Source organism: Amblyomma mixtum, chromosome 9 (genome assembly GCF_055824585.1).
Source record: "Amblyomma mixtum isolate Tamu chromosome 9, ASM5582458v1, whole genome shotgun sequence".
In the NCBI taxonomy this organism is placed as follows: Eukaryota; Metazoa; Arthropoda; class Arachnida; order Ixodida; family Ixodidae; genus Amblyomma; species Amblyomma mixtum.
Window position 1 is genome coordinate 12,868,661 of NC_143020.1, and position 22,868 is coordinate 12,891,528.

General features: G+C 51.5%; 1 protein-coding gene across 1 annotated transcript in view; it reads right to left on the reverse strand.

Annotated features, from left to right (window-relative positions):
- Positions 1-543: 543 nt before the first annotated feature.
- Positions 544-22,868, reverse strand: part of LOC149328345 (uncharacterized) — a 57,527-nt gene continuing 35,202 nt past the window's right edge. Inside the window, exons 4-5 of the mRNA XM_089559768.1 lie at positions 3,595-3,921; positions 544-797 (exon numbers count right to left, since the gene is read on the reverse strand). Of these exons, the coding sequence (XP_089415894.1) occupies positions 663-797; positions 3,595-3,921 (462 nt within the window). The 3' untranslated portion in view covers positions 544-662. The remainder of the gene's footprint in view (positions 798-3,594; positions 3,922-22,868) is intronic.

Consider the following 22,868-nt stretch of genomic DNA (forward strand, 5'->3'; position numbering starts at 1 on the left):
ATATACCGGAATGACATTTTCAGTCTCGAAGCAGTCACGGAAAGCAAATCCGCACCTTCACCTCATAGAATGGGTGATCTGATTTTGCTTGTGAATGTAAAATCGCTACTGAGCGCCGGTACCCAATCAGTAGGAAGTGGAAAGCATCTTGAAATCACAATGGGTACGAAGAAAAAAAACCTGGGAGCTAAACGTGTGAGGCTTATATCAACTGTGGAATGCAACAGTTAGTGTAACACGTCCACAAGACCAATATGTCAAGTAGTGCTCGTTAATAAACGCACATTAAATGCAGTATTTGCCACAAAGACCAGGTGCAGGAGTATGCCGTCAGGTTTGTTCCCTGAATGGCAAGAAGTCCACTTTGACGAGCAGTCTCCTACTCTGCTTGAACTAGAGCCACACACACCACTCGTAATTGCAGGCAGTTGTGACAAAGGCACACCTTCGATGCAAATAACACTTTTCCTAGCCGATGAGAAGACCGTCCATGCAGCGACAAAAATTCAAGCGCACAAAGAAAAAAGTTAAGAGTATAAAGTTGTCCTAGCTGATATGCATACAAATCACAACATGGCAATACATATCGCACTTTGATATGTTGGTCCATCTACACCCTCTAGACTAGCAATTTCGCTAGCGAATTCGGGGCACAGCACAATTTAGGACGGCTCGGCGGTGGAAGCTTTCGGTACATCAGGCGAGGTGAAGTTTGTGACGAGGTGATGTTGCGGGCCGCACTTGAAGGCCTGCCGAAAGCGGGTGATAGCCGGGAGAGCGACGTTGCAGATAGCGATCTGTAAAGGGGAATGGGGCAAAAAGAACACAAATTTTAGGACCTAGCGTTAAAGGCCCCGTTTGGCAGAAAAACAGATGCCGGCGTTGCCATCGACGTAACGGAGAAATTACAACTAAACGACCTGGTCATGACGTAATCACATGACCTCGCATAGCTCATTCAAACAACCCACTGGGACCACGCTGTTGCTTCCCGCATAAGCAGGGCGCACCAGCTAAATTAAGCAAGGGTTCAAAAATACACTGAGGCATTCTGAGACGACGCGACGAAATGCATGCTGCTGGGTGTTGCATGGGGCAAGTCACACAAGTTTTCGTATTGTGCCTAATTGCATGATTAGTAGAGAATAAATAACTAACTTCGTCAGCAATGTAGATAGAAGAAAAATTCCAATGAGAAAGTTTGTAGAAGGACCCGAAAGATGTCCGACATCTTAGCTCTTTCGCTCACCCCAGATGACCGCGAAGTACAAAAAAATTACCAGGTCAAACACCCGCTTGCGGGCCGTGATTGCAGTGCTCTGAAAAGTTGAGCGCAGGAACAAGAGATCATTTAGTGTGATGTGCTGCTGCTATAAAAGGCGACAGGGCAGCGACGCAGAATCTGGCTGTGCGATTTATGCCAGATGTAATTTTACTTCGCCGGTTCATGGCAGCGATAAGACGACACAGCCCCTATCGCTTGCGCTCGCGTAAATCACACAGACAGTCCCTGCGTCGCGGCCCCGTCACGGTTTAACGGCAGCACACCCGGCTAGATGAGCTGAGCGTTTGTTGGGCGGAGCGTTTCGGAGCACTGCAATTGCGGCGGGCAAGCGGACAAGTCCCATGGTGCTCTTTTTTGTTTCTCGCGAGCGTGGTCACTGAGCGATAAAAGCTAGTAGGTAATAGAAACTGCCCAGCCGGACATTTTGTTACCGTTCTGCAGCTTTTCCATTCGAATATTTCGCCTATCTTCACTGCTTCCGATGTTTGTTAATTCATATCAACTAATTATGCAATTAATCCTAATAACAAAATTGATGTAACTTGCTCCATACAATAGCAAGGAGCATGCATTTCGTCGCGTCGGCTTTGAGTGCCGCGGCGTAGTTTTAAACCATGGCTTAAGTTGCCTAGGACGCCCTGCATGTGCTACGCCGTCAACAACCAAAACCAGCAGGCTAAAAAGATAAATTAGTGCCAGCTCTTCCGGATTGGTCGCAAATGTCTTAAGGTTATTTATCTGTACAAACTGAAGTAATTGCGCTAAAAAGTAAGTTGAGGTGAATAAGGTGATTCTGTAATCCAACACCTTTGTAATCCAGGGCCATGGGCCACAAACGGTCGTTGGTTTAATCGCAACAGAGGCGGATCTGGTGGACGCGTTGTGGCATTTGACTTCATGTGGTGTCTTAAAGGGACACTGAGGACAGCACTATTAATATTTTTTTATAGTAAAATCCGATAGTTCGGCATGTCATGGCTTTGTTGCCACTTGGCCGGCAGCGAAAGATGCATTTATTTCTAACAAATTTGGATTCGAAGTTGAAAAAGTTTTTCCCGCCGCTCTGATTCAAACTTGGTATTCTCCTATGACGACACAGGACTAAGTGACGTGAAACATGACGTGCGCATGACGTACCGCAGACTCCGTGATTTCTGGCTGCCAGCAGTGCGGCCTAGCAGCAGCCGAAAGTAAAGCTACCGCCGGCCGCACGTTGAAGGCATCTATCGGCTATTGCGGCCGTCGCTACAGTCGCTTCGATTACGTTTGCACTGGCGTTTTGCCAGCGTTACGATGGATCTCGTTCTCGAAGTCGTCAACGAAGTTCTCGCAAATAGACACCTTTAGCATATCGTGTACCTTGTTACCGCTAGCGGAATACCGGGAGCCCGCCTACCGCCGGAAAACAGGCGCTGATGGTACCGATGCTTCAGGAGCGCGCGTAGCTGCGGGCACGTGGCGCCATCTGGCGACGTCAAGGACATTTGCGCATGCATTGGCTGCACCTCAGGGATTTGTGGCTTCTCGGGTCCTAGAGTTGCTAGAACCATTGGTTCCAGCAACACTGCTTTGTCCTATGACGTCACCACGCTTGTACTTGCGAGTTTGGCCTGTGGCGGCGATACCCGTATCTTGGTTCTTGCTCTTTTCTACGTTACAAGAGCTTTGTTGTCAGTATGAGTGGCGTTTTTTAATCAGGAGCTAGTATTCTGTCGATACAAGCCAACTTGAATTTCTCCTCAGTGTCCCTTTAAGGATGTACCCCAGTCGCTTTTCCCGATTTCTTATATATTCACGGATATATATCACGGTTGCGCATTGCCGTGAGCGCACAAGTCAAGATGACACCACACAGTCAGGACCCTCTGCAAGCAATGGGAATTCTTCAAATAATTCATAAGCATAACAACACTTGAGAGATCGTGCGATATTCATTTCTCTGACCGGCGAGAGGGAAAGGAGTTCAAGAAAACGGTTAACTTTTTTACGGTGTGAGGATACGACGCGTGAAAGAAGATACCAGACTGCTAAAAAACAACTTCGAAGCCATTGACTTAGAGTGGTACAAAAAACGCGTACGATTCCAGCAGATGCTTTCCCGCACTACTGGTCCAAGGTGCGTGACGTCACGGAGGGAGTGCGCAGGCGTGCATTGTTCTCGGGTGGCTTTGGATCATCACGTCATACGTATTTGCGTCTGTCGTATATAAACAGCCCTAAGTTACTATTCAATGCAGTCATGCAGAGCCAAATAACGCCTCAGCGTGTATTTTTAGACTATTATTCAATAAGGACGACCGAACACGAACCTTTCCCTGGAGTTCTCGGCCCGCCCTTCCGCACTGTGAGAAGCAGTGCAGGTAGAAGAAGAGCTGCTCAGCCCCGAATCCCCAGAACTGCTCGGGCTCACCACCCGAATGCATCGCATCGTCACCTACGGCTGCGGAGGCGGCTGGGGATTGCAGGCGGGGCAGATAGCTCGCGGTGAGCGCAGCGATGCTCTCCAGGTACACATCGCGCAGCTCCGAGGCAGTCGCACCAGGAATCAGTCCGCTGGCGTTCAACACCGTCCCGAGACGCACGATGTCTGTGTGAAGCTGCCGCGCGCCAGGGTCGATGTCATGGGGGGCTAGGCGCTGCATGGCCCATGCAAGTAGGATTTTAGAGGCAGCCTTTTAAAACCATATCTTAAATTTAATATGCACTCAAAACTTGTTTAAAAAATGGCAGTGTTTGCTATTCGAATAATAATAAAACGCATCACAACTTTTTTAATTCATTCTCAATAGGGTGGTGTTTGGATTTCGATTAATAATAAAACACCTCATAAAAAGTAGGTTTCCTAATTTATTTTGAGTAAAAGAAATCACGCACTAACTTTCTCACATATTTCGGAGGACGCCCGTACCACGCCGTAAGTGAAGCAATCAAGGAGGAAGTGAAAGAAGAAAGAATGGGGTGCCATAGTGAGGGTCTCCGCAATAATTTCGAATCTTCAACGCACGCTGACATAGCACAACATACTAGCGCCTTTTTTCGTTTCGCCTCCATCCAAACGCGGCCTTAGTTGCTTTTGCGCCATATAACTAAAAAATAGTTCGGCCTTAATCTCCAGCACACACAATAACAAATTTTTACAAGGCATTCAGTCACTGTTGACTGCAATACTATCTTTCATCGTGGAGTGATACTTAAGCTACTCACTTTCAACATCTACACTTGGCTTGTATGAAGGTCAAATTCAGACAGAGGACAGATCATGCGATGTTTGGCGGCTTTGGTGCATCGAGTACCTGTTGACTTATCGCTCTGAACCATTGAAATGAACCCCAACTATGAAATCAGTACCAGGGCTGAAATGAACGCCTCTGTGTAATATGGGGCTGCCACAGAGTCATATGACGCAAAAAAATTGATTCCGCTAACCATTTCATTATAGACACTGTAGCTCTCGTTGTTGATTTATGCGCATTACCACAATGCTACCTTCACCCAGAAAATTTATCACCAATATTTTTAAGGCCTTAAATAAAATTGCCAGCTCTCTGAACGCCACTTCCTTAATTCAACAATATTTCGTTGCTAATGCATACGTTCCCCTACATAATATCGAAACCAACTGCGGGAAATTTATACCAAACTTTCTGTACAAGGTTCCGTAATCAGTTAGCCTAAAATAAAATCATGCCGAAAATTCACAGCAGTAAAAAAAACATATGCTAATCGCACTAGATCCGTGTCGTGGGATATTGAGAATATTTCTTCTTTGTGTTGTTGCGTTTAATGTTGAGTCCTGCATTCTACTATTACAATCAAAACCTGTCTTTCGCTGTTCCTATTGTTGTTGCGCTTTTAACCGGCAGAGATTTTGCGTTAGCATTCATGGTAATTCGGAAAGAATATTCTGCAATTGCTTTCTAAGCAGCGTCACTGAATATTAAATGTTTATATAAGTTTGTATTTAACGTAGTATTGTTGCAACCTTTTACGTGCATTTTATGCACTATCTGCACTGAGTGGAGCCCCGACGGTTCTGTCCATGGGACCTCCTCCTTTATATCGTATATAAATAAAGTAAAAAATAGCTTTATGACCACCTCAATTCCTGTTCAATTATTCCTCATCGTACGATCGCAAGTGCATCCTTTTTAATAAGAGGAGTGAAAACGGTTTAACAGCGACATTAAACAAAAGTAAAGGCTACACTTCGCAGTGTTAATTAAGGAACAAGCTTGTTGAATGTGCAGAATTATGCCTCAAACGAACACCAAAGACAATTCTTGCTATTTGGTGTTACACTAGAAACTCGGCCATGACAGGAAAGTCTATGACCGGACGGTTTCGATCTAAAATAGAATTTCAATGTCAGGACCCAAGGCGCTCTGCAATCACCACCTGGTCAGTAAACACAAAAGGGAGAGGCGGTAAAATAAGAGAGACCGACATGCCATTCAAGGTGCCCAGCACTAACTCAATCGTTTATCTCCTAATACTCTGACTAATACTACTCCGACTCACAACTAAAAGGAATATCAAGGTATGATATTACCGGGTACGTAGAAAAGTGAGTCAGTGCAAAATATTCCAGGCTGCGTGCAGTTTTTAAACCAGCGAAAATAATGAATTGGAAACATTTGTGGCAGAGATAGGCAATGAGCTAAGTTCTCACTCAAACGATGCTTTTATAGCGAAGCTAGAGCATCAGTGGCTCGTGGTCCACGTAATAAAACTGGGACTACCTACAGTTGTCCACTAACAGAGAAATATTGCTCTATCTATTCCATCATAACCTTTCCCTCCTCCATACCTCACACAGAGTTAAGAGAATGCAGAGCCCCGCCGCTCTCCATACACGGCCAAATTTGATATTATACACAAGCGGCTATCTTGAAAGCAAAGCATCTTTGCTTTCCGAATTGAGTCCAAAATAAAAAAGCACACGTTGCATGGAGTAGCTTCTCGTTCTCCCCACTTGCATTCAGGCAACGATCAGTACGCTAACTAGAATGCCGGCGGCGTCCGCTGAAGCGTGTGCGATATGCTTATACTTCCTCGTCCCCTCTCCACAGAAGGTGAAAATATTTATTGGGAAGGGACAGGAGGTATGCTTGGATCAGCCGGTAAACATCAATCCTTACAATCACTAGGTGGAGGCCCCTAGTTTGGGACCCCAGAGGCGATGGCCGCCGCCCACGCGCCTCCGACTAAGGCTTGTTGGGTCTGTTAGTTGTGTAAGCCGAGCCGGGTCGCCTCCCAGTCCTCCCGGGTTGGGTTACGGACGGGGGGAAAAGTCGGGTAGGAGGGGCAGGCCCACACCATGTGAGAGGTGTTCGAAGGCATCGCTCTAGAGTGCTGGCAGCTGCCGTTGAGGGAGGGGTCAAAATTTTTTAGTGCTGCCGGGCACAGCAGTGTATTGATAAGAAGGCGAAGAAATAGCCACTCATCCGCCTTCTTGAGGCCTTTTCATGTGCCTTTACGTGGGCGAGGGTAAAGGCGATGACTATCTTGATAGTATGTTGTAACATCTTTGAAGGTACAGACCGGATTAAAATCCGGTTCCTGGTCGGGTAGGGAGGAGCAAACAGCCCGGTGAGAGAGCACGCGGGCGGCTGCGTCTGCTGCCTCGCTTCCTGCCAACCCCGGATGACCAGGGGCCCCCTATAAGGCAAAGGTGTGCGCGGTCCGTATCCCGTATGCAATTTTGGTCGATTCGATAGCCTAGGAAGAGAGTGCAGCCTCTTTCGACATTCCAACAGGCCCCTCGCGAGGCGGTTATTGTGTATTTTGAATGGGAATGTGAGGCCGCGGGAGCAATCGCGACCTCTTCTGCGTGTGTTGGACCACGGTCTATGAAGGTGAGGCTGTTAACTGTGTTGCTGTTGTGAGCTACTGCGACAATGTACGATATTCCATGGTGAGGGCCGCAGCCGTCCACGTACTGTGCACCTGTTTTGTTGCCATAAAGTCGGGCTAGCGCTTCTGCCCAATATGGTCGTCATGTGACATGTTGGTTGGAAGAGGTCGCTCATGTAGGGCGCGTCTGCACAGTTCTGGGATGTGAAACCTGTCGTCCATGGGAGGGGTGCGTTGGACGTCGTCGAGCAAGAATGCTGCGATCCGACTCCGTTTGCGACAAGCGCGTGTACTGGTTTGTAATGTGCACCTGCCGGAGCTCCCGGAATGAGGGGAACGCGTCGGATTTACGAGACGATGCGCGCTCCGCGAGGAATGTGCACACAAGGCACTCTTCACCATAGACAGAAGACGCAATCTGCCGTGCGATGACAAAATTCTGGCTTTGCTTTAGTTTATGTCGACGACAGATCTAGCCGGTCTTAGACGCTTCCTGGGAATCTAACACAAGGTGCTCGCAGACACGGCTCAGTTACAGCTACCCGACATAAACAGGGAATTTGCGATTCAGTAGAACGTGTTGTCGGGCTAGTTGGTTCAATACTTCAGACATGGCAGTTGCGCGAAACACACACACACAAGACAGGTTACGGGACGAGCGCCAACTTAAAACTGATTTTATTCAAAATACAAGGCACATATTTAAAGGAAGAAAATAGAATGCACTTTGAGCATGCGCATCGAAATTATACATCATGTGGCAATCAGAAGCATACCAAGGTCTGAACTTACATCGTCTTATCGTGAAAGGCTACCTCACTATTGTACAGTGCAACCGAAGAATCACTGATACATGCTTGTCCTCTTTTCTTTATGAAATACGCTTCCATCACTTCACGTGCAATTGAATCTCGACTTTTGCCCAGAACTCTGATCTCATTAAGCCGTGGCCGACAGTGACTGCAGGACAGGCAATGCTTTGCCAAATTTGATCCCTCCCCCGTTGTTAGCGATAACCCATGTTCCCGTGCGCGATCGTTCAAGCAGCGTCCAGTCTGGCCTACGTACGTTTTTCCATAAGTCAGTGGTATTTCGTAGACAACTCCGACGGCGCATTCTGCAAAGGGTCTAGCGTGCTTCTTGTCACAACCACTTTTCTTTGTTCCTTGATTGGTGATGCGGGGGCATAGCTTTGCCAGTTTGGACGGTGCTGTAAACACCATTGGCACATTGTACTTTCCCGCCACCTTCTTCAGGTTGTGTGACACCTTGTGCACGTACGGCATGACTACTGGTCTTGCTTTGCTTTCAGCCCTTTGCCGCGCTGTCCCTTTCATCTTTTGCAGTAGCGTCTCAGGCACAGCCGCCACGATCGCACGGGGGAACCCGGCAGATAAAAGCCTGCCGACCTGATCATTAAAACTTTCCTGCATTCTGTGAGGACACGATTTCATGAGGGCAGACTCTAGACACAGAGCAGCAATCCCTCTCTTCACAGTTTTGGAGTGCTCCGAACTATAGGGCAACAGACCTTTTTGGGCTCTGGGACGGTACAACCAGCACACACCATTGTTCGAAAAGATAATGTGGATATCTAAAAACTGCAGGCAGTCCCCCGAAGGCATTTCATGAGTAAAAGTTAGACCTTTACCATGTTGCCTGAACTGAAATAAAACCTCATTCACCATATCGTGGGTCGTCATAGCGTGGTGGTTGCTCAAAAGAACTAAAAAAATCATCCACATACCTAAAAACTTTTAAAACCTTACTGCCATCTAGGGCAGTTGTCAGTGACTGGTCAATACGTGATAAAAAGATGTTGGTTAGTACAGGTGCCACACATGAACCAATGCATATGCCACGGCGTTGCAGATAATGATCTTTGTCAAATGAAATAAAAGAGGTACTAAGGTAAAACTCCAGAAGTGTCATAAAATCATCTAGGGACATGCCTGCAGAATTCTGGAACGACACTTCTCCGTGTTCTTCCACACATTCCCTTACCGATGCGAACAATTCCGCGTGTGGTACTGAGTAGAAGAGGTCTTCTACATCCACAGAAAACGCGTACCCAATTGAGTGGTTGTGGCCCAGGTACTCTGTGACATCTTTTGAACTCTTTGTGCCGAAAGGGTCGTTTACACTCAGTTTGTTCAAATGCTTAAGAAGGAACTGGCTAACCTGGATCTGCCAAGAGCCCTTTTCACTAACAATTGTCCGGAATGGTATGTCAGGTTTATGAGTCTTTGCAGTAAAGAACACATTTAACGAGTTCGATTTGCACTTGCCGATCGCTGCAGCCAATTGTGGGAGGCCCAAGTCCTTGCATAACCGCTCCGCCTTGCTCTTCACCCTTGTAACGCTGCTCCTGACCTGGTTGAAGTTCTTTCTTAGTGCTTGGGCTGCCTTCTCATTGTAGGTACCGGTGGGCATAACTACTTCCTCCCTTCTTGTCGGCCTGCAACAGTTTTAGGTCGTTCTGCCTGAAGAAATGGACCACAGCTCCCATTTCTCGTTGCATTTTTGCGGAAGAAGGCTTGCCAACCGACCTCGACAGAGTATCCACGCCTTCTAAAAGGCATCTCTGCTGGTTCTCGACATCTGTTTTTTTGACCACTCCCCGATTCACCGCCAGCAACTCGTGGGCTTGTACTGAAGCTTCATAACTATACTTAGGTTCCTTCTTGAGTATAGTGGAAATCTTCTCAGGAACCTGCACGTCGCCCAACACCGTCAGGCCATGATTGGTGTGAAGGGCCGCCTTGCTCATTCTCTTTAGTTTCAGCAGATGGCTAATGGAGTAGTTCCACCAGTTCTCGGTGATCTGTGCGGCGAGACGTCTATGCACACGTAACATGTGCTCTGCGAGCCGCTCTGGATACTGGGCATAACAGACAACTCGTAGCCAGTCCTGGAAGAGCCGAACTTGCCGCCACATCTCGGATCTCAGTATCTTGCACACACGCTTGACATGTCCAGGCGACGCATTAACGCTTCCAAAAATTGCACTTACTTCAAAAGGCGTCAATCCCCTCTTGAGACAGAATGTGAGGTTTCTTGCTCGTACAGTAGAAGCGATTATGTTCGAGACCAAGGCGTCCACTTGAGGGTAGGATGAAAGAACACATAAAGATGGGCCCGCTGAAGAAGAAATATGATTAAGTAGAACGTGTTGTCGGGCTAGTTGGTTCAATACTTCAGACATGGCAGTTGCGCGAAACACACACACACAAGACAGGTTACGGGACGAGCGCCAACTTACAACTGATTTTATTCAAAATACAAGGCACATATTTAAAGGAAGAAAATAGAATGCACTTTGAGCATGCGCATCGAAATTATACATCATGTGGCAATCAGAAGCATACCAAGGTCTGAACTTACATCGTCTTATCGAGAAAGGCTACCTCACTATTGTACAGTGCAACCGAAGAATCACTGATACATGCTTGTCCTCTTTTCTTTATGAAATACGCTTCCATCACTTCACGTGCAATTGAATCTCGACTTTTGCCCAGAACTCTGATCTCATTAAGCCGTGGCCGACAGTGACTGCAGGACAGGCAATGCTTTGCCAAATTTGATCCCTCCCCCGTTGTTAGCGATAACATATGTTCCCGTGCGCGATCGTTCAAGCAGCGTCCAGTCTGGCCTACGTACGTTTTTCCACAAGTCAGTGGTATTTCGTAGACAACTCCGACGGCGCATTCTGCAAAGGGCCTAGCGTGCTTCTTGTCACAACCACTTTTCTTTGTTCCTTGATTGGTGATGCGGAGGCATAGCTTTGCCAGTTTGGACGGTGCTGTAAACACCATTGGCACATTGTACTTTCCCGCCACCTTCTTCAGGTTGTGTGACACCTTGTGCACGTACGGCATGACTACTGGTCTTGCTTTGCTTTCAGCCCTTTGCTGCGCTTTCCCTTTCATCTTTTGCAGTAGCGTCTCAGCCACAGCCGCCACGATCGCACGGGGGAACCCGGCAGATAAAAGCCTGCCGACCTAATCATTAAAACTTTCCTGCACAGACGCATGCGACCTCGGCTTACGGGCAGTGTAGTAGCATGAAGGCGTATTCCATCTGGTAGCATTCGCGAGCCGTTCGTTGACGCCGGCAGAGAGGAACTACTCAGTGACATAAAAGCACTGTCTTGCGATAGTTTATGCTCTGCGGTAGTTCGAATAATACGTCGACGGAGTGGTGTTTGTTACCGAGACGGATTAACACGGCGCTCACCGGCGCTCACTACCGTTGGATGCATAAACATCTGGATCGGTCGTTAGGCAATACTTACTTTTATTAACCTTCATCACTCTAGTGAGGGCCGGACAGCTACATAGCAGACGTTGTGGGAGTTGCATACATCTTTGTTGACCTTTTCAGCGCAAATGGAAAAGAAGCAGGGCACATCCGAACGGCAGCGTTCACTACTACCGCCTACCAGCCAGCCCCCCGCTTCGGCAACGCGCCGCGCAAAATGCCCGACGCTACGCCCCGCCCACGATCTGCGTTCGCCCCCCTCCTGTATTCAGGCTGTATCTGCTACCTACCACAGTAGGCGCCACCACCACCACCACTTCACAGCAAGCTGTCCAGACTCGGGCAGAGCAGCCGTGACCCCATTCCACTGCAGCCGTGGGCCCTCACCAGCTGACCAATAATGCCAGGGCAGTCCTACCGCTGTGTCAACCATAGCAGCTCCGCAGCCCTTGTTCCTGGAGCCGCCAGACCCAGTATCTCCGTGCGGCGAAGCCATGGACCTGGCCTTCAAGCAATCGTAGCCGGCGCCCAAGGAATTGACCGGAGCGACGCAGCCGCGCATACTCGGAAGACTGAGACCGATAGCAAGCTGCTTGTCGGCATCGTAATCACGCGGCTGGTGAAGCCTTGGGGGCAGCTTACCGGCCCGGGCGCGGCGCGGCCGTCAGCTGATGCACCTGCGGGAACCGAAGAACTTCGAGCTTCGATCCATGAATGGCTGATTTAGTAATGGTGTTCCTGGTTCTGCGCTCGGGAGGCTTCTTAAGGAGACGGGGATGTGGGATGCGCTGGTATCCTCCTCGATTCCGCGCCAAAGGCGAACGCGCCGGTGTCACGAGTCGACGCGCGCGCCGCCAGGAATGTAGAAAAAAGGCACTCCGGCTACTCTCCCCATTCCAAACAGTGACGTGACCAGAGGACAGAGCTCTGGCCACTTAGGAAACAGTTGCATGCCTGAGCTTGTGAGCAACCGGTTGCTCCTAGTGAGGCAATGCCCCGGGGTTAAGAGGAGCTCGCGGGGAGAAAGCTTTCTCTTTCCGCTGGCCTGCTGCTGACCTGCCCATAGGGACCCCTTCCTGCCGCTGGCCCCTGGACGACCCAACGCCGGTCGACGACTTTGTGAGCTACTGAACTTCAATTTTATCGGATATAACATTTTTCCGCACTGTGCTTTACCTCGCGTTAGGACAATAAACTATTTCTTAGCGTGCCCTGCTGTTGCATATTTCGTCCGAACATGCCGTGGCTGCGACCCTCCGCCAAGGGTTGGGAAAAAGTGTCGCGTACTAGCAACGGCTGCATGTAGCCAGCACTGAAGCTCGCCTTGCCGTCCTGCTGGACGTAGAGTAACCCAAAAGAGAGAAGTGCTCGGTTCAGAAAGAAACAACTTTTATTCGCTTATAGTGTGGCGCTAGGACAGGCAACTAGGACTATAAAGATTATTCTGTTGTGTCGTGTCCGGTCGCTGTGTTGAATGCAGCGAAAGACGCACACGGTACTTTAAGACTTCGTTTATTTAAAGCCGATGAGGGTGCGACCAGCGTCGACCGAGGCAGGAGCCGAACTGGCCGCCCGAAGAAAGGAGGGAGCGGAGAAGCGTCCACGGAAGGGGGTGGCTTCCCAAAACAGGAGGAGGATGCGGGGGCGCACCATGGGGGGGCATCCGGCGACAGCGTGCGACGAGGGGCAAGTGGTCGTTAGGAGGAGGATGCGAGTGGTCGTTAGGAGGAGGATGCGAGTGGTCGTTAGGAGGAGGATGCGAGTGGTCGTTAGGAGGAAGATGCGGGGGCGCACACACACAAAAGCAATAAGGGGACACAACACTTCCTTCCCCCTTAGAAAGTTGCCTGGTATCGTGCAGGGGGTCGGCGCTCACGCGTGGAGGCGCGCTGGCTTTGTGCGCTCGGGGGAGAAACACTTGTAGGCTGGCTGTTGTTCGCTGTGTCTCCTAGGTCTGTCCTGGGCGAAGTCTCTTCTTCCGGGAAGAGGTGCCAGGCTATGTGGGAAGGTGGTGCACGTGCTCTCTCCGCTGGCGGACAGCTCTCAGACGGCGTCGTAAATCTACGCAGCTGGTTGAGATGTCGGCGTGCTACTGTGCCATGTATGTTGACGAGCCAAGAGCGCAAGCCTATGCGTCTGACAATTGTAGCTTCCTCCCAGCGTGGCTTTTTCAGAAACTGTCGGGCGAGGACGCGCTGCCCCTCATTAAGCGTGCCGCAGCGCGGAATTGCTTTTTCTTCCCGAACGTCTCTGCCTTTGGCTCGGGGAGGATGGCTGTGAGCTGGGTTCGCATTTCACGCTCGAACATCATTTTCGAGGGGGTCTCGCCTGTTGTGCTCTGAACCGTCGTGTGCTGCTTGAAGAGAAAGCGCGCAAGGCGGCGCTGCAGCGAGCCTGTCTGATGTGTCATCTTGTGTCATGTGTCATCTTCTTCGTTAAAAGAAATTTAACGAAGAAGATGACACATGTGCAGTGTGTGGTAGATCTGTGGAAACAATTGAACACCTCATAATCAAATGTGATGGTATCCATCCGGATGTCGATGCAGGCACAGTCACTCTTTCTGAGGCCCTAGGGTTTAAAGATAACAATGGTCATGTAAATAAATCTGCAGTGGAAGTCAGCAAAAAGCGATTGGAGGATTGGTGGCTGAAAAGCAGAGATGTGGCATAAGGTTAGAATAGTAGGAAACCGTAGGCAAAGTTGATGGAGAATCTTAATGAGAATTGCCAACACAGTAAACAAAAAAATAATAAATAAAGAAAAGCTGAGCATGGTGGCAATTGCCACCACCCCGTTTCAAAGGGGGCGCTCCTATCCATCCATCCATCCATCCATCTGATCTCTTTCAAGGGCGCGTTTTAGCTCGGCTACGTAGCGCTCGGCTTGTCCGTTTGTCGCTGGGTGGTAGGGGGCCGATGTAACTGATGAGATCCCGTTGTCGCGATAAAACTTGAGGATCTCCGCAGACACAAACGGTGTTCCGTTGTCCGACACTACCTTGCGCGGCAGGCCGAACGTTGCAAATAGTGATCGGAGGTTGTCAATGACTGCTGCCGAAGTCGTCTGTCCCATTTGCCTTATCTCAAGCCACTTTGTGTAGGCATCTACGACCACAAGGAAAGTGCAGCCCTCAATTGGTCCTGCAAAATCAATGTGCAGTGTGTGCCATGGTGTGTCTGGCTTTTCCCATTCTGGGACAGGAGCTTTCGGCGGGGCGCTCCGGCTGCTCTGGCAAGGCTTGCATTCTCGCACCACTGTTTCGATGTCGTTGTCAATGCCAGGCCACCACATGTAGCTTCTGGCACACTTTTTCATTGCAACGATGCCCCGATGTCCGGCGTAGATGAGAGACATAGCTTGTGCGCGTAGTTCTCTCGGCATCACAAATCGGGACCCAAATATGATGCAGCCGCGATGGGTGCTCAACTCTGTAGCTCGCCTGCGGTAAGCGTCGAAGTTGTCCCCTTTGAGTTTATGCACGTTGCCTTGTTGAACAGCTGTGTAAACTAGCCGGAGAGCTGCGCACTTCTGCGTAGATGCTGCAACTGTGCCTGCTGTAAGCGGAGGTTCTGGCAGTGCTTCGAACATCAGAACGTCTCCTGGTGGAAATGGTTCGTCAACAGTTGCGTCTAGTGGCAGACGGCTTAGCGCATCGGCGTTTTGATGTTTACTCCCATTGCGGTAGACCAGAGCGTAGTCGTACGCTGAGAGTTTGATGCACCAACGTGTCATTCGCGGAGACAAAGTTGGTGGCATAGGCCTTTGTGGTCCCAGAATGCCCAATAGCGGTCGGTGATCGGTTATAAAGGTCACCTTCCGGCCGGCAATGTACTGGTGAAAATGTGTCGCCGCGTAGACGATGGCTAGCCCTTCTTTGTCAAGTTGCGCGTAGTTGCGTTCTGCTTGCGACAACGTACGTGAGGCGAAGGCGATGGGAGCTTCCCTTCCTTGCTCGTCAGTTTGCGATAGAACCGCGCCGACTCCGTACGGTGATGCGTCGCAAGCCAAAAGCAGAGGCTTCCTTTCGTCGTAGTGGCGGAGGACTGTACATCTTCGAATCAGGTCTTTCAGGGCATCGAATGACTGCTGATGGCGTGGCGACCATGTCCATGTCACATCTTTCCGAAGGAGTTGGTATAAGTCGTTGGCCACGGTAGCTCTTTGTTCCAAAAACCGGTCGTAGAACGTCAAGAGTCCGAGAAAAGCCTGTAGCTCCTGCTTGTTTGTTGGAGCTCGTGCTTCTGTGATCGCTCGCACTTTGTCCTCGGTAGGGTGAATGCCTTCCGCATCAATTCGGTGTCCCAGAAATTGCACCTCTGGCACCGCAAAACAGCACTTCGATTTGCTTATGCACAAATTAGCGTTTGCTAGCCTTTCGAGAACGAGCTCTAGGCGCACTGCATGCTCTTCAGTGGAAGTGCCACTGATGATGACATCGTCAAGGTAGACACAAACTCCTGGGATGCCCTGAAGCACTGTCTCCATGAATTTTTGAAATATGGCCGGGGCTGCAGCTACGCCAAAAGGCAGTCGCTTGACTTTGTACAAGCCTTTCAGTGTGTTAATTGCCAATAATTCAGCAGTTGACTCGCTCACCTTCAGCTGCTGATACGCCTGGGTGAGGTCCAATGTGCTGAAGACTCTTGCGCCACGTAGTACACTGAATACTTCTTCAGGTGTCGGTAGCGGGTAAGAGGACGCTTTAGTCGCAAGATTGACGGTGCTCCGGTAGTCTCCGCAGAGGCGTATGGTTCCGTTCTTCTTGCGAACTACGACAAGTGGTGTGGCCCATTCTGAATGCTGCGTCGGCTCGATGACACCTTGCTGCTCCAGTTTGTCCAACTCTTTTTCAACTGAAGCTCGGAGAGCAAACGGCACCGGCCTGGCCTTCAGAAATTTGGGTTGCGCGTTGTCCAACAACTCCAGTGTGACCGGGGGCCCTTTGTTTCCTGGAATCTCTTCCGAGAATACTCTTTCGTATTTCTCTTGCAGTTGCTCAACCATGTTCTGGCTCGGCGTCTGGTGTATGCCGCATATCATCACGCCTAGTGGAGAAAACGAGTTTCTCCCTAGAAGGCTTGATCCTGTGCCCTTCACAACAAGCAGAGGTAGCGTATGGGTCTGGCCGTTGTAGTTAACCTGCACGTTGGCAGAGCCCAATAGTGGCAGATTCTGTCCTGACCACGTTCGCAGGTGCGTGTCGTCTTGTTGCAGGGCGGGTGCGTCAGATGGCCATGAAGTTCGGAACGTGTCCTCACTGATCAGAGTACAGGCTGCGCCGGAGTCCACCTCGAACTTAATCAGCTGGTGATGTACGCTTACTTCTGTAAAAATCTTCGGTCGCGTGCCGAGATTCATGGTGTTCAGGTCGTACAACACAGATGGTGTTGCTGATGTTGTTCCATGGAGATCAGATAGCGGCGTATTCTCTGAGGCGTTGACGCTGTGATTAGGCTGGGAAGGTGACTTTATCTTGGCAAGTCTCCGTTTCGTAATGCATGCTCTTTCGAGATGCCCTCGCTTGTGGCAAAAATTACACGTGGCTGACTGGAATCGACATCCCTGGGGGTTGTGTTGGTCGTCACACCGCCAGTAGCGTTGTGCCTTTTTGACCGATTTTACAACAACAGAAGGCTTGCGCACCTGGTTGCTTGTCTGGTGTACCGGCTCGGTGTTCCGGCGAATCCCTCTCTGCTGGTGACCGGCGCTCTCCGCTCGAACGGCGATGTCGTAAGCTTTGCTGAATGTGAGGTCCTTCTCAGCGAACAGGCGCTGCTGCAGTGACTCGTCACTCAGTCCGCACACAAATCTGTCGCGTAACATCACGTCCAAGGGAAGCATGGTGGTGTTAGCAGAAGCTGCGTCTCCCTCCTGCCCGGTAGCTGTTGTCGACAGCGTTCTAAAATTGCAGTCGGCAGCGAGCTTCTTGAGCGCGGCTACGTAGGCGCTCACAGTTTCTCCTCCCAGTTGATCTCGTCGTTGGAAGCGAGCCCGGCTGTAGACCTCGGATGGCCTTGGGTCGTAGTGTTTTTGCAGCGCTTTTACGATGTCGTCGTAAGACACTGCCGCTGGTGTGCTTGGCTGAATAAGGGCGCAGACAGTATCGTAGGTCTGCTCCCCGCACAGCGTCAGCAGGTTGGCCCTCTTCAAGGCTGGGTCTGTGATGTTGTTAGCTTCAAAGTAGAACTCAAGGCGTCCAACCCACGATGACCACGATGAGCCGTTGAACTCTGGTATCTGATTGGGAAACCCTCGCGTAGCCATGGCTTGTCAATAGCGTTGCGTAGGGCGGGTCGAATCCACTTTCTCGTCGCCACTGTCGTGTCCGGTCGCTGTGTTGAATGCAGCGAAAGACGCACACGGTACTTTAAGACTTCGTTTATTTAAAGCCGATGAGGGTGCGACCAGCGTCGACCGAGGCAGGAGCCGAACTGGCCGCCCGAAGAAAGGAGGGAGCGGAGAAGCGTCCACGGAAGGGGGTGGCTTCCCAAAACAGGAGGAGGATGCGGGGGCGCACCATGGGGGGGCATCCGGCGACAGCGTGCGACGAGGGGCAAGTGGTCGTTAGGAGGAGGATGCGAGTGGTCGTTAGGAGGAGGATGCGAGTGGTCGTTAGGAGGAGGATGCGAGTGGTCGTTAGGAGGAAGATGCGGGGGCGCACACACACAAAAGCAATAAGGGGACACAACATGTTGTAATGTGGAAATTCGCACAGTAAGTGTGGTCGGGCACAGTCCTTGTCCCAGCAGTGCTGCTCAGCAGGCCGGCGTTCGCAAGCGCGCACCCGAGCTTCGTCAGCTTCGTCATCTGTCATCTTCCTCTCCTCCGGCAGCGCTAGCCGCCGAGGCAGCAAACCCCAACTCTCTTTCTTACAATACCCCCGGGGTGAAAAGGCGCCATCCTGGCGGCCTAAGGGCACGAGACGACAGCTGGGTCGTAGTAGGGCTTCAGGCGGTCTAAGTGCACGATTTCACGGCCGCGGCGGTGATGGTCCGACGAAGGCGTGATGGGCTCCACAAGATAATTAACTGGCGATGCCAGCTGAACAACGCGATAGAGGCCCCGGTATTTGCTCAGCAGTTTTGTAGACTGTCATGGGCTGGAGGAGGGCACCCAAAGCCAAACCAAGGAGTCCGGAAGATAAGGCGGCGGCAGACCGGGAGAAGCGGCGCGGGAGCTGTTCTGACGGTGCTGGTCGTGTGATGCAAAGGAACGGGCGAGTTCACGGCATTCTTCGGCATGCGCAGCAGCCTGATAGACGGTTGTAAATTCGGACAAATCGGGGCGGTAAGGGAGTATGGTGTCCATGATGGAGGAAGGCTCGCGTCCGTACAGAAGAAAATACGGTGGAAAACCAGTAGTGGCTTCCGTTGCAGAGTTGTAGGCGTATGTAACAAAAGGGAGAACGCGGTCCCAGTCTGAGTGATTGGCAGAAATGTACTTGGCCATCATGTCGCCGACGGTCCGGTTAAAGCACTCGGTCATGCTGTTCGTTTGCGGATGGTACGAAGACGTCGTGCAGTGAACGATATGACACTCCCGAAGGAGGGCTGCCACGACGCCGGACAAGAAGACGCGACCCCAGTCGCTGAGCAATTCCTGAGGCGCACCGTGACGAAGAATGAGGTTCTGAAGTATGAAACCGGCTACGTCAGAGGCCGTCGCAGCTGGAAACGAGGCAGTTTCAGCATAGCGCGTGAGATGATCAATGGCGACGACGATCCAGCGGTGCCTTGCGGCAGTGAAGGGAAGAGGGCCATAAAGGTCAATTTCAACAGGGTCGAATGGCCGGGCGGGACACGGTAAAGGTTGCAGAGGAACAGGTGAGTGCGGTGGTGGGTTCTTGCGACGTTGACATTCCAGGCAAGAGCGTACGTACTGGCGGACGAAACGGTACATGCCCCGCCAATAATACCGAAGGCGCAGGCGGGTAAACGTTTTCAGGAGACCGGCATGAGCGCATTGCGGGTCATCATGATAACTGGAAGAAATGGCGGAGCGGAGATGCCTTGGAATCACGAGCAGCCATTTGCGACCATCGGGGAGGTAGTTCCGACGGTACAGCAGCTGGTAGCGCACGGCAAAGTGATGGGCTTGACGTCGGAGCGCTCTAGAAGGGAGGCGCGCTGAGCGGTTGACTAGGAAATCCAGAAGAGAAGTAATCCAAGGATCCTTGCGCTGCTCAGAAGCCATATCAATAGTGTCTAGAGAAGGTGTGAGGCCGGAAATAGATGGTGGGTCAGGCTCAGAGGTCACAGGGGAGCGCGAGAGAGCGTCGGCGTCGGAGTGTTTACGACCGGAACGAGAAATGACCCGAATGTCGTAATCTTGTAAACGCAGAGCCCAACGAGCGAGGCGGCCAGATGGATCTTTGAGTGAAGACAACCAACAAAGGGCATGGTGATCGGTAATGACATCAAACGGCCGCCCGTATAAGTAAGGACGAAATTTTGTGATCGCCCAAACAATCGCCGAACATTCTTTTTCTGTGACGGAATAATTAGTCTCCGCTTTTGTGAGCGCACGGCTGGCGTAAGCAACGACGTACTCATTGAAACCAGGTTTCCGATGAGCTAGAACGGCACCGAGACCAATGCCGCTGGCGTCTGTGTGCAGTTCTGTTGGCGCGGAAGGGTCGAAATGGCGCAAGATCGGAGGAGAGGTGAGCAGCTGGTGCAGCGTTGCAAAAGCTTCGTCGCATGCAGGGGACCAAGCCGACAAGTCGTGGCTACCAGCATGAAGTTGCGTCAGCGGGGCGATAACGGCAGCAAAATTCTTGATGAAACGGCGAAAGTAGGAGCAAGGGACAAGAAAGCTTCTGAGTTCTTTCGGGGATGTGGGCTTCGGGAAATCAGCAACTGCGCGGAGCTTGGCAGGGTCCGGGAGTACACCATCCTTGGACACGACGTGGCCTAGGATAGTCAGCTGTCGAGCGCCGAAGCGACACTTTTTCAAGTTTAGCTGCAGGCCTCGTCACTGAGACAGCGAAGAACACTCTCGAGGCGAAGAAGATGAGACGCAAAATTCTGAGAGAAGATGACAACGTCGTGCAAGTAGCAGAGGCATGTCTGCCATTTAAGGCCACGGAGGATGTTGTCCATCATACGCTCAAAAGTGGCAGGCGCGTTGCAGAGACCGAAGGACATCACATTAAATTCATACAGGCCATCAGGCGTGATGAAAGCTGTTTTCGAGCGATCGACGTCGGCCATCGGCACCTGCCAGTACCCAGAGCGCAGATCCAACGAAGAGAAGTACTCCGCTCCCTGCAGGCCATCCAGCGCGTCGTCTATACCAGGCAGGGCGTAGACGTCCTTCCGAGTAATTTTGTTTAGCCGGCGGTAGTCTACGCAGATTCTAATGGATCCGTCCTTTTTCTTGACGAGCACGACCGGAGAAGCCCACGGGCTGTGAGAGGGCTGGATCACGCCGCGATGTAGCATGTCGTTCACCTGGTAATCAATGATGCGGCGCTCGGCGCAGGAGACGCGGTAGGGGCGTTGCCGCAAGGGTCCATGGGTGCCAGTGTCGATATGGTGGCGAACCGCTGCGGCACGACCCAACGGTGCTTGAGGAGAGTCGAAGGATGCGCGGAAGCGCTGCAGCAACGCGATGAGCTGGGCGCGTTGGTGAGGTGGTAGAGCGGCATCGACAGAATGGGAAAGCATATCCGGGGAGGGCGGGTCGGCGACGTCGGCGGGAGGAGTGAGGGCGTTGATGTCATTGGCTTCAGGGTCATCAAGGACAGGAGAAGAGTCGTCGATATCGATGACATCAACCGTACCAAGCGATTCTCCCCGAAGTAAAGTGGTGGGGAAAGGCAACGGGTTCGCGACGTACAGAGCGCCACAACCACCAGCAAGTGTGAGCACGGCATGAGGGAGCAAGACAGACTTGCGGTGAGCACAAAGAGGTGAGGGTTAATAAAGGACAGTAGCGTCAGAGAGGGCAGGACAAGTCAGCGGCACGAGAACAGAAGAGAAAGCTGGCACGTCGACGTCATCAACGGCGAGAATAGGCGTGGCGGTAACAGGGGAGGCGCCCACAAGAGCATCACACAGCGGCGACAAATCAATTTCAGCACATGCACAGTCAATGATGGCGTGATGCGCGGACAGAAAGTCCCACCCGAGGATGATGTCATGAGAGGAGCGGGCGAGAACGAAGAACTCAATGGTGTATGAAAGGCGTTGAATGACGAGGCGGGCAGTGCACGCTGCGATAGGGCGAATGGGGTCAGCGCTGGCGGTGCGAAGCGAAAGGTCAGAAAGCGGCGTCATCACTTCTTTTAATTCGCGGCACAAGTTGCGACTAATGATGGACACGGCAGCACCAGTGTCAATAAGCGCGTCAACAGTAACACCTTCAACGAACACTTCAATAACGTTCATAGGGATTGAGACTGTCGATGACGGCGCAGTTCTTTCCTCCGGAACTGCGGCGCCTAGTTTTCCGCTTGAAGAGGTGGGGACCGGCAGCGCATAGGAGAGAGCGAACGGCGTCGAGGAGACGGTGACCGATGGCTTCGGTTGTAGGAGTCGGAGCGAGGCGGAGAGGGATTCGGAGGCGGCAGAGGAGAAGAGACAGGGACGGAGGGAAATGAAGAGTTGTACGTTGTCGAGCGCCCGTAGTCGTAAGGACCGGATCCGCGCGTGCGGCACCAGCGGGCCACATGTTCAGCGAGACCGCAGGCATAGCATATGGGGCGGTTATCAGGGGTGCGCCACAGATTCACAGGGCGGGGACAGGTGCGAGGCAAAGGATGGTGAGTGCGTGGCAGTGCAGGGGCGAGCTGCTGCTGAGGGTACATGTTGACAGGCGGCGCATAAGCCGGAAGAACCGGCTGAGGTCGTGGCCGGATGACTGCTTCAGCGTATGTCAACGGTGCAGTGACTAGAGTAGGTGGATTAGTGGGCGGCAGGACCTCAGCTACCTGCTCCTGGATTACACGCTGAATCGAAGGCGATAGTGATGGCGTTGGGGCGGGTTCGGAGGTAACCAGCGATAACTGACGGGCGACCTCCTCTCGCACAAACTGCTTGATGTGCTGAAGAAGGGTAGGCTGATCGTTAGCAGGACCGCCTACCGCCAAGCTCTGAAGGTTGTCGTCCGGGCAAATAACACTCCGGGTGGCATGACGCTGTTTTCGGAGCTCGTCGTAGCTCTGACACAAAGAGACGGCGTCTGAGACGGTTTGAGGATCTTTAGACACAGCATTTGAAATGCGTCGTCCTCAATCCCTTTCAGAATGTGTTTGATTTTGTCAGCCTCGCTCATAGATGGATTTAGCCGCTTACACAAGTCAACAACGTCCTCGATGTAGCTGGTGAAATTCTCGCCATTCAGCTGGGCAAGACTGCGCAAACGTTGTTCGGCACGACGTTTTCGGACAGCGGGGCGGCCGAAGACGTCAGTCAGGCTGGTTTTGAGAGCCGCCCGGGTAGTAAAATCCGCCTCGTGGTTGCGA